At 43.9% G+C, this 19837-nt stretch overlaps 1 protein-coding gene across 3 annotated transcripts in view; it reads left to right on the top strand.

The window, feature by feature from the left end:
* robo1 (roundabout, axon guidance receptor, homolog 1 (Drosophila)) overlaps positions 1-19837 on the top strand; it is a 215544-nt gene that overhangs the window by 91882 nt on the left and 103825 nt on the right. For all 3 annotated transcript variants that reach the window (XM_051065358.1, XM_018665365.2, XM_051065359.1), the window contains one exon: positions 14695-15021. In XM_051065358.1, coding sequence (XP_050921315.1) covers positions 14695-15021 — 327 coding nt within the window. The remainder of the gene's footprint in view (positions 1-14694; positions 15022-19837) is intronic.

The raw sequence follows: 19837 nt of genomic DNA on the forward strand, positions 1-19837 counted from the left end.
TTTAATCCTGAAAAGCCATTATGTCTTACCTGTCCAAATTCGTAGTCTGCTTCTAGATGTCCCTAAAAGTGATGTCTTTCTATGCGAGTGTCAGAGATCTCAATCATGCACAAACTGAAATGACTGTAGTTTTCCCATTGCATTCACTTCTGCTAAAATATCAGATGTCTTTCTTTTGAGGGCCGAATTCAGTGTCCGATGGCCGTGTACGACCAGTTTTTGAGTCAGTGATTCTGTGCAGGCTTTCATCGCGTATATTTAAATGTTACTCCTGCTTCCTGATTTGTTTTCCTGAATTGGGTCTTTGTTGTCTGCAGAGGGGTTGAGATAAGACGAGGGTTGGGGGGGGGGGGGGGCTGTGACACTGCAGTGGTTTGAGGAAACACTGTAGCACCTAAACAGGAAGTAGGGGTCAGAGGTTGAGCATTGAGAACTATGTGGTGGCTCCAATCTGCTCCACCCTTATAGCCGGATGCTGAGCTTGAGGTTGAGCCAGTAATGGTCTTGTCCTGTGAGAAAGACCCGTCAGACACCCAGGGTTTCCAATTACGCCTAGCTGTGAGGATGTCTGGGGATGTTTTCTGAGGAGAGGCGTGAGAATAGGGCCCTGCTAATAGAGATGGACTGGACTGCAGATACTCAAAGGAGTGGTCCTGGATTAGACACTAGTGTCAGGAAAATTGGATTACACGCCGCTTGCCGGGAAAAGATTTCATATTTTCTGTTAATTGGAGGGTTAACGACTCCATTCTAGTGTAGAGAAGGTATCAAATCTCTCCAGTGAACTCTTAATGGTGTTTAGTAACATCTGTGTGGATCATTTTAAGATTATTTTCATATTGCTGGCCTGGTTGCAAGAGAGTCTCTTTATACCACTTGTATGTGTGAAATTGAGGCAGGGAGATGAGATGACCTTTGCCCTTGTCAAACTTGTGGTGACTTGCTTATTGCTGCCTTGCTCTGTCTGAAGGTTGTAAATTGATACCTCCATCTATCACGTCCCGCCCTGTTATCAGGCAATCTGTCCTCCTGCTGTACACTAAATTGTCGTTATCTCTCCTCCAAGTGCTCGTCAGACCTTATACTCACCTCAGAGGTGCCATTCCGATGAGGGCAAAAGGTGGCTGCACTCCTCACACTCAGTGTGACACTCCTGATTACTCTGAGGATATAAGGGATGTTAAGATGATGTATATGAAGATATAATTTCAAGATTTCATTTTAAAAAATCTACATCCACGTTGTTGTAAACTTGTTTGGTGATTATATCCACAACAGTAACAGTGAGTGTTTAATGGTGCTGATAAAAAAAATAAATATGGGCAGTGGGAGTGGTGCTCTGGAAATCGGCCCCAGCCCCAGCAGCACCCAGCCGGTCTTGACAAATTGACTCGTAAGTGCTGATAAATTGCAGAGCCCTTCCACCTCTTACATCATGACAATATGACAGGACACAGCAGGCTGCAGAGCCAATTAATGACCAGAGACCACAGGTGAGACCCATCTCTGTCTCCTATCTTCTTACTGTTACCTCTCACGTGGCCTAAAAACACACTCATTAAAGCCACCTTCTTTCCTTCACCATCTCCTGCAGCTGCCCACTTTAACATCAGCACTGTGAAATAGTGTGAAGTGTTATTTTTCAATGAGTGAGTTTAACTGTCTAAGCGGATGTTGTGTGAGGGCAGCATGGAAAAGAGTCTCAGGTCTGATGTGTCAAAATCTCACACCAGCGTGAGGTGACAGTGTCCAACCGTCCATAAAGCTATATCTCTGTAACTTCCACTAATACACATTAATCTGATCCTAATCCAAATCGAGCAGGGTTTCACACCCTAATATCCAGGATTAGGCAGACTTTGGCTTAGCGAAAACCACATGGAGGAATGTGGGAGGGCAGCCTGGTGTCCTCTTCCTGTTCATGAGAACCGTGGCTAAGTCATTAATGACTGACTAGATAAACATTTCAAAGCAGTTTGTTTGAGGGCAGATAAATTAGGCGGTGACTCTTAATGATCTGCTTTCCCCCAACAGCTCTTCCTTTAATGACCTAAAAGCCCCGCTTAATTGGATTAATTAACAAATCCATCTGACGTCAATAGTTTGCGATTTGCCGTGGCTGCAGCCTGACTGATATGCATGTCTGCAACAAGGATTGAGATCACGTTGTGAATGTGGGGATTCATCCCAGTGCCTGCTGTGTCAACTTCTTGGTATTTCAAATTCCTCAGAAATTAAGTGTAATGTCTCACCAGGATTCAGTTTAGACCGTGAGAACTGAGGACAGCATTGCTCATTGCACGCTGATGATGTTGTTATGACTTATTTAGCAAGTGTGACGTTGTCCGTCAAGTTGTGTGTCAGCCTAAGATCTAAAAACATATAACGAGACAGAGTTAAGCCGTCTACACCAAGAATACTCTGGAATATAACTTCATATAAGCTTTTAAGTCTGGAGCTGGCTGATAGTACACGGCAGCAGGCGTATCCAGGATATTAGACTCATGGGTCTCAGTATAGTTAATGCATCTTGTTCTGACAGTTGACGTGGAGGACAAACATTCCCTATTGCCACTTGGTGCGGAAGTGATAAATGGCTTGCCCTTATAGGATGAAAGGTGTTGTCTGGTTTCTGCCTTGGTTCACAAATGGCACGCTTAGAATTCCCACAGCTTTGCTTCCTGTCATGAAAAAATGAAAAAAGCTGACATTGCAGACGTAGTAATACATGAGCAAATTACATAATGTTAATCCACATTTGATTCTGCGTTGCATAGGTATGTTTACTTCATCTAGCTTCACCGTGGATTAGTTTCCCCATGACTCCACTAATATAGATGTGAGTGAGAAGGAGAGACTGAGGGGTGGGGAGTGTGTTTGTGTATGTGTGGGGTGGCGAAAGGGGGCTTAAGGAATCTCTTCATCCTCTTACCCATCCCCCGCATTTTTTGTTTTGGCCCAATTTTTAAGACGTGCCTTTTTTGTGGCTGGTCAGCAGCAGAGCCCTTTCTTAAATAAAGCAGGCCGACACGGAGAAAAAGCCTGTGGGGATGGGGAGGCCACATTGTGTCGCCTTAACGGGGCGATTGTAAGGCATGGAGGAGGGGAAGAGAATAGTTCATGAGGGACTGAGGGTGTGTGAGGAGTGAAGTTGGGGGGGCAGGGGGGTACAGCTACACAAAGGCTACCCCAGGGTGTGTAAGGGGGGTGGGGGGTGGAGGACGAAGGGGAGGACGGAGCAGTCAAACTTACCATGATACACCAGCTCTGGGAATACTCTCTTGATCTGGCTCTCTGTGCTCACATTGCATATTCTTACTGTTCCCTCATGGCAGCGAATGTGCTGATTAGGACGGTAGCAGTAGAAAACAGTGAGGCAGGGATGCTGGTGTTGTTTTTTTTTCTCTCTTTTAAAGGTGGACATCTGGGGAGAGGTGAGGTTGATTTTTAGAACTGCTGAGTAAATAAAAGATCCCAGTACAAAGCTTTGGTGCGGCACTGAGGGTTTTTGGTTTGGTGTAACATTGCACGATCGGCATCCCTCGCGTATCTAAATTCTGCATGCTCAGGAACTCCCAGAAGACTTGCCCTGGGCCTGGTGTTGCGGTGGTGGTGGTGGTGGTAGTGAAGCTATGCCTACCGTGGGGTGCTCTGCGCTGTGCATTTTAAAAAGGCTTAGACCTCCCTCCCTTTCATTTTCTCCACTGGGGAGACTGAGAGATGGCATTGAGGAGAGCCTTTCCCCAGTATCCTTCTTTTCTTTCTCACTCCAAGCTCAGGCCTCCTCCCAGCCTCTGTGACCATTCTATTACCCTCTCATTGCAAGGCCTGGATACACTTTTGAAATGCTAAACCTCTCTTTGGTTATAACTGACAGGGGAAAATACCATTAAAGAGGCTGAGAGGAATAGATTAAATTAGCAGTTAAAAGAGAGACTGCTAATTAGTTGATTAATGTCTTTGGTTCCTCCCCCCTCTCAGCTATACTGTTGTAGTTAAGATTCCCTCCGGTGACAAGGTTCTCCTTCCCTATCAAACATTATTTTCTGTTTATTTTACATTTTGAAACATATTTTTGTCATCCACGCAGTGCAGTTGATGTATTGGGAGATTCATGTTCAAAAGATGCTCTCATCCAGAGCTGCATCAGCACATTTACGCACGACTTCCTGGCGGCTGATTCTGTCACACAAAAGACAGTGATAAAAGTAGGAGGGGTGTGCTCTATTTAAGAGGAAGTGCTGGAAAACATAATTAATGAGAAGGTGACCTTGAAATTCACTATTATAGGACCGCTTTTGGAGGCGCTCCCACCATTCAGCTGTAACCATGGTGAGGAGGATTGAAATAACTGGGTGAATTTCCAACATGTAAATACAGAGTCACTCTGAGCTGGGAGATTAACTTTAATCATGATCTATTATTGGACTTACCTACTTTTTGCAAATTGGTGGCATTTTTCTAAAATCTGATGTCACCACTGAAACGAACACAAATAATCCCCAACAGGTTTGTTTTTTCCCCTTTTCTTTGCTGTACATACTATGTGTGGTGCCACTTTCAGTTTGAAAAAAGCACAAACACTATGGAACTCTGAGCAGGAATGATACTTTTTGACTTATGCTGAAAGCCTCTGGATTTTCACCTTTTCAAAAAGCTTTTAAAGTATACTTTTCCCTTTTGAAAGACTCACAGAGCTGTTTATCAGTCCTCCCTGTCACCATTCACTCTCCTTCAGTTGTACAATCCTCCCTCTTATGCAGTCACTCTCTCTCTCTCCCTCCCTCCCACCCACATCCCTTCTCTTGGCTTATACAATGAAAGCTCTAATTGAATAACAATTGTAGCCACCGGGTGAGAGACAGGTTCTTCAGGATTTAAGCACAAAATTGCCTTTGCATTTGGCTGCGTGTCTGTCACCAAGTCTTAATCGGAAGCTCTGTGGCTCAAACTATTAAAAATACACTTTAGGTTTAGAACCTCACCTTCATTTCCATACATGCACTTGGCACCAGTAATCTCACATTTTTTTACATTTTTTTGGGCTCAGAAGACATTGTTGTAAAATGTCTGAAGGTGCTCTGTGATAAAAGTTGCCCTACTTGACTGTTGTGATTCCTTCTGACATTCAGAGTTGACAGCTGGTGTTTATCCCATCTCATTATGTCCTCTAATCAGAGCATACTATTCACTTTTGTCTCCCACCACTGCTCAATGCTTTTTAACATCCTTTCAACATGTTGAAGTATATTTGGTTTCCTCTTACTGAGTGTTTTCTTTACCCTTTTGTTTGCTTTTTTCACATTTACAGCATATACATTCATTTATTTTAATTCAGACATCCACAGCATATATGGGCTTTATATTTGCTGTCATATTCAATCTGGCTCTTTTTAGTAGAGCAGTGCGGACTACACCCTTCCTGAGCTATATTAATAAAGGATAAATGATGGATTGCAAACCATATAAAGTATTGTCTGACATATCCTCCTCTTTACTGGCTGATCACTTTAAGGGAGAAGTTTGGGGAAATCAATGAAATTCAGTATCGGTGGAAAGAAGAAATGTCCTTGGGGTGGTTATTTCCACTTACAAAACAGTTTGAAAGGCTGTTTGGCGAGTGGGATATTTCCTCTCTTGCATTTGTCATCACAGCTGTCTTGCACAGATCTAATCCCCCCTCCCCTTCTCCCCCCTCCCTCTCTGTCTCCAGTTCTGGAGGAAAACAGGTTTTCTTAGAAATATCTTATTCAGATGTCTGACAGTGTTTCTGCTGTCAAATGTAGAAAAGCCTGACAGATGGGAATTAAGCGACTGGGATACATTTATGATCAAGTCATTTTCAGTTATAGCATAAAAAGAAAAGAGTATTTGGTTAGATACACTGTGTACCTGGACAGTTGGTATGTGTTTTAAGGAGAGGACGTGGTAAGTGGGTGCTGGAAAGCAGACAGGCCAGTGAGCAGTTGTCTGCAGAAGGAAATTTCATTTTAATGCCAGACTGGGCACAGTCTCCCCTCTGTGGACGTCTAGAAAAAGGCTTCTTGGCAGACTTCGCCCCTTCATTAATTTTGACCAAATATTTACTGTGCATCACATGGCATGCCTTACATCCCACTTTCATTTTTCCAGGCCAGGTTTTGAACAGTTTGGGGCGATTTGTGTTCCATTTGGCTGGACACGGGCCATGCCCCACTCAGCAGGCCCATGCTGGTGTCTCTGGGATCTTGCCACATGAGAAACTGGCTCCACCGAGTCTTAACCTACGCTATGCCTCTGGGAGCCACGTTTCATTTTAATAATACCTCGTACCCACAGCTACAGCGTATGAACCCCTCTTGCACATGTATGCGTGCACATACGCAAGCTTGCACACATTGACACTTCACTGCTATGTGCTCAGTGCTTACCCTTTTAACCTAAAGGGCACCAGAAGGAAACGTGCCAAGTTTCTGCACTCAGACATTACCGTTGTACCCTCGGCTGAATGCTGTAACTGAAATTCCCTTTCAACACCCAGCTGTCTGAGATTTGCTTCAGAATGTGTTTGGCCCGAACATTTAGAATAGCCTACATAAGCGGTTAAGGTCATCAGCTCTGCTCTCAGGGACTGTAATGCAACACCGGTCCAACAGTAGGCCTGTATCAGCCGCTGCCATCAAGTAAATAACATTTAAAAAGCATTAGGTGCTTTTTGGCCGTGCCTGCCCCAATTCACTTTGGCATCTCTTCAGAGCTGTTCTTTTTCTTGGCTCTGAGCCCAAATGCCATACTCCCTGTGACTGGGCTGTGCCAGCTGAGTGTGCTGGTCCCTCTTCCTCCTTGCTGCTCCCCGGCCCCTCCCTCGCCTTCCCTCAACTCGCTGCCACCTAGCACGGTCCCCCATCATGGCCAGTCACGGGAATTGGAATACTGCAGCCTGTCCAGGGAGTGACCTTGGGAAGAGCAGACCACCGCACCTCATTGTTATGGACAAAAAATCTAGCAGACAGCAGATTTTGAATTAAATTAAGCTTTATTTACATCAACCCTGCAGTACTGTTTCCATTCTTCTGCAGTCATTGCATAATACAGTGTGTGAAATAGAACCATAACCATCTACTTGTGTCAAAAGTACGCTCATAATGCCAGCATTTAACTATATATTTGTTTTTCAAAAAACTAAACAAATAGCTTTGCTGAAATACAACTTATTAATCTCTTGAGGATTTCAAGTCTTGCAACTCTAGGAAGAAGTCTGCAGTGAAACTCTTGCTGTCCCCTGTTGGGAAATAAATGTACCAGCATATTCAATTACCCATGCTTCTCCTATCCTGCTGTTGCAGGCTGCTTTGATGTATCACTAAGATCGCACTGGTCAAACCTCATTAAAAACTGGCAATGCTGGAAAACAAAAACAAGAAGTAATTGCCCACTCGTGCTCCCTTGTGCTTCTTTTCCGTAATCCCCCCCCCCCACCCCATTGCTCCAAACCTTGACTCTGCCGCATACAGAAGCTTCCTAATAGAGGGTCTAAGCCTGGCATCTGGGCTCCATATTAATTACAGCTCTTTTCTCGTGGTCTCTGCTCTGTTGAAGGAATGGCATCCTTGACACCGGTGTTGGAGCCTCTTTCATGAGAAGTACGGGCTGGGTTTTCTCCTCAGGTCACCGCTGTGAATATGCAGGGTCACACACAGACGTGCACACTGCGGATAGATTGATGGACATTCGCTAGAAAGACTGGCATCCACACATGCGGACAGACTGACTCTTTCCTTGCATCCGCCCTGCACTGTTCAGCCCATCTGCCTGGTCTCCAGAGCCAATTTGACAGGCAGCTTCCTAACAAGCATTCCAGTCTTTTCCACTACAGATTCCCTCCTTGTCTCAGTGAATGGATATAATAAAGCACAGGAACTGCATTTATCCTGCAGGAATGAATTCTGCCTTCATGGCCTTCTGCAGAGTTTGACAGCTTTTATTTTTGTCTAATGACACTCACTGGAGCAGCGTGGCATCAGGAGGAGCTACAACTCATCCACGATTGTGTCCCCTGGGTTTCTGATAAAAATTCATTATTGTATAGTATATTTTCCCCTTGTCGTGTCTTTTCACAGTCAGTCCACATTGTTATGTCGCTGACAGTCTATGTGAAAGTTTGTGTGGAATGAATGTATGAATATGAATGGAAGTATAAATGAAATGAAACTGTTTTCCCTTTGAGCTTCTGTTCAAGAGTTTTTAAGGACAGATGAAAGAAAGATTTCTTTGTTGTCCTCTGTTGACTTACGAGGTGTTTCATGAGCATCAACACTCCTTTATCATGGTTGTGATCATGCCTGGTGTCTTCCAAATGTGACAGGCTGAGCAGAAGCCTGGAGCACAAGTGGAAATACTGCTTCTATTGTCTTAGCTCCAGATGGGGGGTGGTGGGGGGGTCTTCCAGAGCAGGATGGGCCCCAGCCTCCCAAAGGATCTCTGTGTGCTGCGCTGTCTCACTCCCAGCCTGGCTTGCATTGCCAGGGGAGAGCCAGGGATGTGTTTCCCAGCTGACACGAGCAGGGGCTGGGGCTGGTGCTCCAGGACTTAAACCTCTGATGGGTCCTGTCCCGATGAGCGACTGTGATTATGCCAGAGCCCTCGGAGCTTGTGTTGATAACCCCCGTAGCCCTAAGCAAAGGAAGAAGAGTCGCTTGTTTACGTTATCATCAGCAGATTTGTCACCTCTTTATTTTGTGTGACAAATGAGCAACAGGAAAGTCAAAGGCAACAACAGTGATAATGTGATGCTGACAGATTTTAATATCTTATTACGTGCTAATTCCAAAGGTCAGGTGGACACTAAGAAGTAATTAGATTTTCCTGTTCATCATACTGTTGTACTGTTTGCCTCACAGAGATACCTCAGTGGGCAGACGGTTGTTAATTTTTTCTCATAACTTCCTTAACCTTGTCCAGTGTCTTAGCTCTGATGACAACAAAGGGGCTTTGTTTTTTGTTAGGATTACAGTCTGCAGAAGCCATACTTCACTCAAATATCAATAGCAGCATTGTAATCATCTGTGAGCGTGTAGACTTAGTTTCTATAACAGCAAATACAAATAAACAGTCAAATAGTGTAGCGTTGAGTTGCAGTGTCGTGTATAAACTCGTAGGGTGTGTGTCACAGGTTTGCTTTGATTAAAAAAAGCACAGATTTGAACAGCAGTGCTATTTTTTGGAAGCTGATATCTGTTCTCAAGTGCTGCTATAGTATAATCGAGGTAACCTTACCCCGCTCTGTTTGGTAAACGGAGACAAAGAGATGAGGAAAGAAAGAGGCCATAAAGATATCCATCATCCCCCTCCATCACCCCACCTCTGGGTCCCCCACACACACTCACACACAGGGCTCTAATCCTGCCTCTTAGGAGTGTAAGTGATAGCCTTGTGTAACATTAAAAACAGGTCTGATCTGATGCAACTGGCAAAGTCATTCATGCGGCGCATTCCAGGGTGGGATCCTGATGTTGAAACGGTAAAAGATTCAGTTTCACTTTCCTGTTAATGTCATCTGATCAGCGGGAGCACGGTACCCTGCCTTTTCTCTCTGTTTCCGTCTCTCCCCTTGTTTCTCCCTCTTATCTCTGCCCTCTCTCTCCGTTATCGATCTCTAATTCAACAGAAAAGGGTGCCTTTTCTTTTGCTTTCAGGCATTTATTGGCTGGCCCCGTCCCGAGCAGGCGTGGCTCCAGTCTCCGCCTGGCTTCCCCGAGGGACACGCCCTCTGCTCTTATCTCTGCCATAAATCCCTCTTAAGTCCCCTAATCACAGATTAATGGGGCTGTAGATAGGGAGTGCCCTACTGTGCTTGGTCTTCCTTATCACTGATCCATATTCCATATCTCTGCCATTGCTCAGCTGGACAACTGATATGGGGTATGATGATATGGCTCGGGCTCCTGCAACACCTCTCGTTTTAGCATCTGTCTTTACGAGATTCTGCAACCTTGAAAACCTTTATGGGGGACACTGAACTTTACAACGATATTGCTCATTAAATGACATCCAATCCCTGTCAGGGATCATTTGTTGAATAGCAAGAATAGGACTGAATGACCCAGCATTGTGAAGTTGTTTTATCATTCAAGGAAGTAGACACATTATCCCGTCCCCCTGCCTCAGAGGACCACAGTTACAACAGATCTAAATTGCCTCACTGTCCCTCTCCCCTGTGAGTTCTCCGGGGTAAAGGGCAGGTGTTTGGCTCCCTTCCTCTCCCTCACACTCTGCCAAGATTTAAGCCTTGGAAAAGAGTTGAAGGACAGAGGCACATTTACTTTGCAAAGCAAGGAAATCACTGGACCTGAACTTATTACTGCAGCTAGGTGATTGTTTTTGTCTGTTGTTTTGGCCTGCCTCTCAGCTCCTCCCCATCTTTATGCCTGTCATTCATATATAGATTAATTCAGTGGAGAGTGATTAGTAGTAAAAATGCAATACACATGATGTTTGCCTGTGGGCTTACATGAGCTTTTAATTGCAAAGGACAAACGTGCTGTGTTTAAGGAATGACCCTGGCTCTGACAGAGCTGACCCTGTCTGGCCTTTTCGTATCCCGAGGCCGCCCAGAGTCTAGGTTGTAGTTCCTGGGTCTTCTTCTGTGCTTTCAATCAGATTAGTTAGATCGATTGCTGCCTCTGAGACACATAAGCTTTGTAGCACCACAAAGCTGCGGATTGCATTTTCTTACAATTGACATCTTGGCTATTTATACTGCCAGAAAATGTTCTCACTGAAATTCTGCCACTACTAGCCTGGGGGAGGCATTATGTAATTATACACAGACATTAGTCCAGTGCAGTGTGACTGCCGTGCTCTGTAAGTCACACGATGTTATGATGTATTTGCATGATGAGTAGATTAAAGATCAGATTGAGGAAGGATGCTTATCCCATGGAATATGGATTCACACTAAATCAACTCATGTTGCAGGGTGAAAATCAAGTTTAGCCCCAGGACACAGATGAATCGATATGAAGCTGGTAACCGTAATGTTAATATACAGTGTATGCCTGGTGATCTAATGGCCAGCAGAGTGACCTTTGCTCCTTGAGAACCATAACAAATCTCCTGATCATGCCCTGTTTTTCAATGACCAGAGGGGGGAAGAGCCTGAATTTCAGAATGGGCAAAATATCCCGAAGGGCATCACGAATCCTAGGATGCTCACAGATACTGTGTGTATGTGGGTCAATGTCTGGGTCTGGACCCTTGTGGTGGCTGTATGGATGGGTCTGAGGGCTCTTCAATTCAGTATTGCTTGTTGTTGCTGTTGGGCTCATGGTTTGTTGTTCATTACTGAGATTGCTTTTAGCAGTGAGAGAAAAGTCACAGTGAATTGTAGGTTTTTTTAATTACCTCCACAGCGAGCAACGGCTCCCTCAAGCATAGTTTAACTTTGTGTATATGTGTGTGTGTGTGTGTGTGTGTGTATGTATGTATGAGTGAGTGAGTAAATGAGAAGAAAGAAACAGAGCCTGCTCTAGCAAGTGAGAGGGTTAAAGGAGAAGGAGAATCTTGCCTTAGGCACCAATCGATCAGATCGTTGCAGTAGAAGTCCCAGCTTCCCTTTGGTGAGGCTGTGTATTGCATTAGCTCATTTCACATTCTCTGTCTAGAAGCGAAGAAGGGGGGAAGAGGGGGATAGAAAATAGGAGAGAGGGCGGTTGAAAGCAGCAGAGGAGAAGGAAGGGCAGCGCTTTGAAATAAAGGGAGTGTTAGACGACTCAAAGCAAAGCCAGAGAGAGATGCTGAACAGCTTGGCTCAGTAGTGAAGTGTGCACTCTGCTCCTCTCTTATTTCTGTCTCAGATTTGGTCCTCAGCGCGTGTTGTAGGGAAGGAGTGAAGTTAGCTCGTTGGCCAACATCTAAAAGCATGCACCTGTAAGGAGTGTTTGTGCCATGACAGAATAAATCCTTTACACCGCCTGTGTCCTTTTCCCCTGGCGAGGGGTAATGGAGCTGAAGTAACTGGGGTTACTCAGAGTGTCTGTGGGGATCAGCACGGCAAAGCAAGCACACACAAACATACACACATATGCACACAAAAAATTCAATCAGGGACAAAGGAAGCATAATAGCATTATGTAACTGATACATGCTCGCACCCACTCACTGCTCAAAACACACAACGCTCGCTAATCAGACACAAAACACTTATTAGTCTTATATATTAACTGCTGAATATTTATCCACTCGCATATTATTACCAGCTTCCTTGTAACATGATACTGTGACCCACTGTATATTGTATTCACAGTCAGCATCTTAATCATATAGATCTACAGTAAACAGCCACTGATCAAACACAGCACTGCCTGCCGCACAGCTCTCCTCACAGTAGGCCACATCTAAATAGTTAATGGTTCCCCCATAAAACCCCAAACTTCAGACCATTTCAAATTAGAGAGGAGCTATCTAAATCAGGAAGCGAATGGGCAGAGCAGATAGTGGCGGAGCTCTTCAAAGTCCTCTTTAATAAAACATATTAGCCTGCCTTGTCTGGTGAAGGGTGGTGGTAGTGGTGCAATTGCCGTGGTGGTAATGGGCTTGTGTATGCTAGCATAGCGAGGAGCTCTTCCCTCCAGTATTCTGCCGCCCAGCCAGTGTAGGTTTAAAAACCTGTGACGGGAGGAGGTTACAAATGGGGGTTAATTAGCCAAGTTGTGGTTGAAACAGCTTCAGTAGCCAGGAAGCACAGATATGTTTTTTTTTTTTATAAACTTTATTAGCGTCAGATAGCAAGCTAAGTCATTCTTGCTAAAGGCTTGATGTGCCTCCCTCTCTCTCTCTCTCTCTCTCTCTCTTTTCTCTCTTTCTCTTTCTCTCTCTCTCTCTCTCTCTCTCTCATCTGTTTCTGTCTTTCTCTCAATGCTTTCATCTCTACAGATCATGTTTTTCATACCCGCAGTCTATCTATAGAAGGACATTCACAACCAAGACAGTTTCAGAATTACAGTTATTTCTCAGTGAGACTTATTTATCATGCTGCCACTAAATAATGAAACATCAATTTGTTGGCTTTAGTCTAATTGCTCCAAAATAGCAGCTGTTAATACTGGCAAACTTTGAATACAGTGCTCTGTGGCATAAAATCCATTGCACTGCATCTGTAATATTCCACCTCCAATTTAATTATTTTCAGCTACAGGCTATCTGAAAAATAAATGGTTGTGTGGAAGAAATAACCAGTAATATTGCCTGTTGTCACTTATCAAGAGAAGCCCATTTGCTGTTGTGGTGATTTTTCTCCATTGTCATTGCATCCAACCACTGCAGTTTGTGACCAATAGTTGTGCAGCATATGAACATGAAACTACATCCCAAAGAAGATGCATGTCCAGAGTCAACCTTCAACTCCATCTCTGATAACAGTAATTTTCAAAAAGTCAACACAGCCCTAGCCTGTCATAAACGTTAGTTTGGGAATGGCTTGAAAAAACCCATGATCATGATGTCCTTCATTAATTAATTATATGACCACACCACACATTTGTGATTGAAGTGATTAATCTTTCCACAGAGCTGTCACTAATTGTGCTGACTTTACCTAAAATATGTGGCAACCACAAGAAGATGCCTCCTCAGCACCAGATTTCTAGGGTAACGGGGGATGGGCGAAGGGCACAGAATGAGGCAGTGTGGCAAGTTCACGGGATGCTGGGTAAATTAATTGCAGGCCTGTGCCTCCAATTAGACCTGACTCTCTTTAATTGGTGCTGAATGAGTTCCAAAGGCCTATGCTGGGAGATATGGCAAGGAGGGAAGAACTCTCTCTCTCTCTCTCTCTCTTTCTCACACACACACACACACACACACACACACACACACACACACACACCATTGTGTGCAGGCACACAATGCATCACAACCACCAAGTCCCACCCTTCAGGAATTAACAACAGGAAGCTAATTTGCATGTAAAGCAGGTTTGATAGCCACAGCTGACTAGTCACAGAGCAATAATAATGACCTGAGATAGCTCTGGGGTATTAACCCCCTTGGCACTGCTGTTGGCTGCTCTGTCCTCCTTCAATAGTGTAGTCTTGCTCCTTCGTCCTTTTTGTTGCTAAGCTATGCAGTGCATCAATATCTTATCTTCTATCTGTTAATTTCCTCTTACCTTTAAGGTGTGTCATATTCTTGTTTACTGTTGCCTTCTTTTCCTTCTTCTCTGCTCTTTGATCTGAAAAATGACAGAGTCACATAGCTGGAGCAATGCTAAGCTTTACTAAAGGAGCTATTACTGTAATTAAAGGGTGACTTCACACACAGATTGGTAGTTTCTTTGGCTTTACTACTACTTTACTACTTATCAGCATTACCTGTTATTGTACCATGAAGAATATGTTTCACTACTTTCAAATTATATTTTCTGTATGTAAATGTGGCATCAATATCATACAGTCTACAGAGTGCATTACTCATCCTGACATGTTGAATACTGTGTCCCTCCAATAAGCAAAAAAAGGCACCATTGTATTGCATTACACAAGCATCAATAACCACCATCAGTGGCTAATAGTTGTAAGAATTGCCTTTAAAAGTGTTCTGTTGAATAAGACAGCAGGGACCTTGTGTCCTGTACTTTATTAAAACAGAGTTAAATAAGGACTCCATTCAAATAGTATAAATCCTTCCAGACGTCAACGTTCATCTTTTTCTTCTCAGGATCCCGTCTGCGCCAAGAGGACACCCCACCCCGGATTGTGGAGCACCCCTCTGACCTGATTGTCTCCAAAGGGGAGCCTGCCACTCTCAACTGCAAGGCAGAGGGGCGGCCAACCCCGACAGTGGAGTGGTACAAGGATGGAGAACGAGTGGAAACGGACAGGGACAATCCCCGTTCTCAGCGCATGCTGCTGCCCAGTGGCTCCCTCTTCTTCTTACGCATCGTCCATGGACGACGGAGCAAACCGGATGAAGGTTCCTACGTCTGCGTTGCCCGCAACTACCTAGGAGAGGCAGTGAGCCACAATGCGTCACTGGAAGTAGCCAGTAAGTGCAGCATGTCTCCCTATTTCTCGCTTGGCCTCTAGTGTGGGTGTGAATGGAGGAGTTTGGGTTTAGATGCAGCTGAATAGCAGGCTCCAGTTTCTTCCAGTGTTTCTGTACTCAATGTGTTCATTGAGTTGGATAATCTCTCAGGAGATGGGCAGGATGTGTTTGGCCCAGCGGTCTCCACAGGCCTGCAGAGCCTTGGGGGAGAAGTGGCCTGATCATTCCAGGGTGAGTGCTCCTCTAAAGGGCCCTTGGTAGGTGGTCAGGACCTACAATGAGAACAAAGCCCTTTCTGTTTTGGCTCTGCCTCTGCTTTTTGTCAGAGAGATAGATATAAATAAAAGGTTTTATATCGAAAGGAATGCAGTCATTGCATCTGTGTTTAGTCATCTTTGATGATGATTGAATGAAGAGCTTTCTCACTCATTTCACTGAAGTATCAGAGATTCATTTTATTGTCTGCTACACTTTCAACAGCTAGCTTTGATGTAAAGTGGATTTAAACATCTCTAGGGTCAACAAGCAGGTTTGGAGACATATTAGCAAGAAGAATATTTGGCAGTCAGGGGGTTTGCAATGTAGGGAGAGTAAATAATCTTTCTAAACCATTTAGTCTTTTTGTGAGTGGTGACCTGTGTTGACAAATTTGTTCCCATGATTCTTTAAAGGCTGCTTTGGTGAGGTCAGCTCTTCAGATATATTATCTCTTTGCTCTCTTGACTTGCTGAGAGTGAAGGCTGAGGAGGAAAGCTCCGATATCAACCGCTCCTCTAGCATGCCCAGAGGCTGTCACCAACCCCGCTCACTGTAATCTAATCAAGATGGGGAAAGAAAGAATGGTGCGTGTGTGTGCGTGTGCACGTGTGCGTTTGAATGCGTATGTGTGTGAGTGAGTGTGGAGTTTGGGTGTTGTGGGGCTGGGCATAGGCTGCTGGCTTTTTGAGGGTAATGGTCTTGGGTATGAAGGGTTTGGTCTGATAGAGGATGGCTGCCTGCTGTGTATTTGCGGATTTAAGATGTATTAGTGGGATCTCTGGAGTGTACCGATGAGACCAAACTGCTCTGCTGGGAATGCTGTTTTCGATAATATCTGTCCTCAGTGCTAAGTGAAATGTAAAGTGAGAGTTGTCAGATCAGAGACCTTTAGAGGCCTCCTGATCATAACCTGGGATTTTATGGTGCACTCCATGAGCTTTGCTTTTGCACAATTTAAATTTAATTATCCAAACTGCTATGAAGGTAAATTAACTATATGGAAAATATGAGATATGAGAAAAATACAAGAGAACTCAAGTGTCAAACTTGCACTACAATTTTCCACAGGTCATAGAGCAAAACATTTGCTCTATGACCTGAAGATATGACCAACGTTTTTTTCCCAGTAGCAGATGATATACAGTGTTTATTTCAGAGGTGGGTTTTTCAAGTAGAAAAACACTTGGCGGGACTCACGAGGACCAGAGCACAGAGCACCATTGGCAAGGTCTCAAGTTTGTGCTGCTTATTCTGTATAAGGTTCAAACAGACCCATAATGACAAGCCACTGTGCTCCAGCCCTCTCTCTCCTTCTCGCTTAGCTGGTGTCTCTCACTCCCTGCCCTGCAACTCATGCTTAACTATGTATAATTATGTTGTCGGAGCAACCAGGATGGAACCCTGCCGAAGAAAAAAGAAAAAAAAGCACAGAAACACAGAGATTTCTATACAAGGCAGAGTGGAGAAACTACAACCCAAAAGTTTGACTCATGAGGGTATATAAGAAAGTTTTAAAGCATTTTGGATTCCCCATTGCCATTAAAGATGCTGCTGTCATGAGCTGAGCATTGTAGATGGGGTCTGTTACTCAGACTCAGAGTGAGCTGAGGGCACAACCAAGCTTTTAATTTCCAATGAAACTCCAAAGCAGGAAGTCGTGGTTTTAATTGTGTTTACTTTGCCTAGTTCTCTCCCCCTCTAACGTTTTCACTTTAAAAGCTAGAAACACAGCTTTTTGGAAATGTTATTCTAAGAGCCTGGCTTTTACAGTTTCCCTTACGCACCAGCGATTGTTAACATAATCCAAGTTTCAACAAGTCCTGTTTTGCCAGGCTAGGGGAGCTAACCCAGTTTGTTTAGTTTATCATTAACCACATGTACAGTACAGCCCATAATCGCTCTATCTCGGCCTCTTAACCCAAAGCTTGGCTAATGCATTTACCATGAATCCTGTTTGCCTTGTGTATTCAAATAAGCTTAAATAGGATTCTTTTCCCATTATGTGATTGTTTTCTTTGTATTAGAGTTGTCAACTTAAAATAATGAACTTCCTTTGTGCTCAACGGCTGCCAGTTGATAAAGGACCAAGAGTAAGGCCACAGTGACATTGTCCTATATTGACCCTAAGAAGTATTTGAAGGCATTACAATTATGTTTCCATGACCTCCACTGAACAGATTAGAAAATAACCAAAAAACAAAATTAAAAAAAGGAATCTATTTGCAACAGAAAATGGTTTAATGCTGGTTTAATCACAGACTCTGTCGATCTTTCCTAAAAGCAAGCACAGAATTTTTAAGTATATGTTTTTGCTTGAAAATTTTTGGATGCTGTCCTTGTGAAAACAAGATGGGAAGAAATAAAATTATGCATTAATTTATATTTATGTTCATGTTCTAAATGTATTTGTGTATACAAACACATCATAGTCATCAGTAAGAAATAAATGCACCCACTCTCATTTAGTAATTTACTGATGAATACATATGCACACTACAGTATGTGTGTGGTATACTGTATGCTTTGTGATATGTCACAGTGGTTTCCTTTACACGGTGCTCTGCATGAGGCCCTGAGAGGCCCTATGAATAGCTTGTTTCCCTTTGCCTGGATGCAGAGATAGTAAAGTGAGGTAATGGACGACACACTGCTCCACTTGAGCAGGCGATAACCTCAGGGCCTGCTGTCTAGTGGCCTGGCTGACTGCACAGTGCTGACCGCACAGGGTTGGCTGCGGGCCTTATATACACACACAGACTCCTCTCTCCAGAGGCAGGGTTTACTTTTTACAGCCACTAACAACAGAAGCAAAGGGATGTTGACTTGAATTTTGTCCACTGCGTATAACTCTATTCAGCCAAGTTTATCTCAGACTGTCATTGATCTCGATGCTTCTGTGAAATCTCTGTCGCCATGTGCAGCCAGCTGGCCTTGCTGACTCTCTGATTAGTGGGGGAAGGTCAGTGTGTCGGACGTGTTGAAGGAGGCAGGGTTCACCCTGACAGATTCGGGGCCATGCCTAGGGGTCATCTGCAGAGCGGAGGACAGTTGGCTAGCATGCGCCAGTTTAAAGGCAGCATGTCCACCTCCCACTGATCTGAGGATTCGCCTGTCTCTCTCGCAGGAAATCCCTTGTACTACATCTGTTGGCCCTTAAAGACTCGGGGTCTTTATGTTGTCCTCTTCAGCTCAACCCCTCCCAAACTAAACCCATGTTCTTGACACATAACATCTGAGTTTACTCTATCTTGCGTTTCTTTCTTCACTGACCTTCATCTCCTCTCCTCTTCATTATTTCTCCACTAAAACAGAACAAGCCATGTGACTGAAACAGCTTCTTCCACTACCTAGTGGCAGAGTAATTATTTGTCACGGTGTTTGCCTTTCATTAATGTATTACAAGAGTGGAAATATAGTGCAGCAGCTCTCTGTTTATGAATTTCATTGACTTTTAGCTCACATCTGCCTCTCTGTTTTTGTTATTTTTTGGGTGCCACGAAGACTTTTCAACCTCCTTTTTCAGCTCTGCAAATATTAAGAAGTTCCACACATAAAATGGGACTACGAGGTGAAGAGAAAGAAAGAGTGAGTGAGGTAGAGAAAAGGAAACATCAGAGAATAAAAGAGCCAGACTGATAAAAAAAAAAAAAAAAAAATCAGGACAGCTAAAAAACCCAGCAGAATCAGCAGTGAGTGTGCTGGCAAGCTGCCAGGGGACTGGAGGCAGAGTGTGTTACTGCTCTGTGGCAGTTATTTGTCTCAGGGAGGTTCAGAGCAAATTGGTGCAAACGGCACAGCCAGGGTCTGCTTCATGAGTCAACATGCAGCTGAGGCGTGGGCTCCACACCACAGACTCTCTGGCCTGGCCTCCACTCCAATCTGTTTTATGTTGGAATGCAGACCCCTTCCACAATCTTAAAACCCAGTGGTGTGTGCGGCTGTCAAAGCTGAACTCTGTCTGCTAAGAAACTCTGTTTTATACAAGAATAAAAAAGTTTTCCATGCATGCTGTTGGCTCTGAAACAAATCCTTGTATATTAATTTAATAAATTATGTTATGTTTTTAGTTTTATCTTGTCCTGAATAGTTGCTGGGTGTGTGCCGCTGCTCAAGGCTATTTTAGTCCAGTGCTGTTAATCTTGAAATTACAGTACATGGGAAACAACTGGCTACTGTCTAATTACCCTCCCCTTAGCACATAACTGTCAGTTCAGCCTCTATGAAACCTCTGCTGGGAAGATATGTTCGACACATGCATTTCAAGTAGTAGTTTTCTACTTATTTATATATGCAGAGAATGATTTTTATCATGCATGTTGCATTTGGTCTGTTTAACTTAGCATATTTAGCACTTCAGTGTGTTTGCATAAATCAATCCAATCCATGTAATTAAACCCAGAGTATCTATTTGCTGTTTTTGATCAATACTTAATACTGAATACAGGATTTCTGTGATACAGAGCAAGACCGGCACTGCAGAAATGTGTGGTGCTTCTGATAGCACACGGTGCTTGTTAGTAGCCTGGATACATACCTTCAGACTTTGACCATATTGACT

The sequence above is a fragment of the Lates calcarifer genome, linkage group LG21 (genome assembly GCF_001640805.2).
Source record: "Lates calcarifer isolate ASB-BC8 linkage group LG21, TLL_Latcal_v3, whole genome shotgun sequence".
Taxonomy (NCBI): Eukaryota; Metazoa; Chordata; class Actinopteri; family Centropomidae; genus Lates; species Lates calcarifer.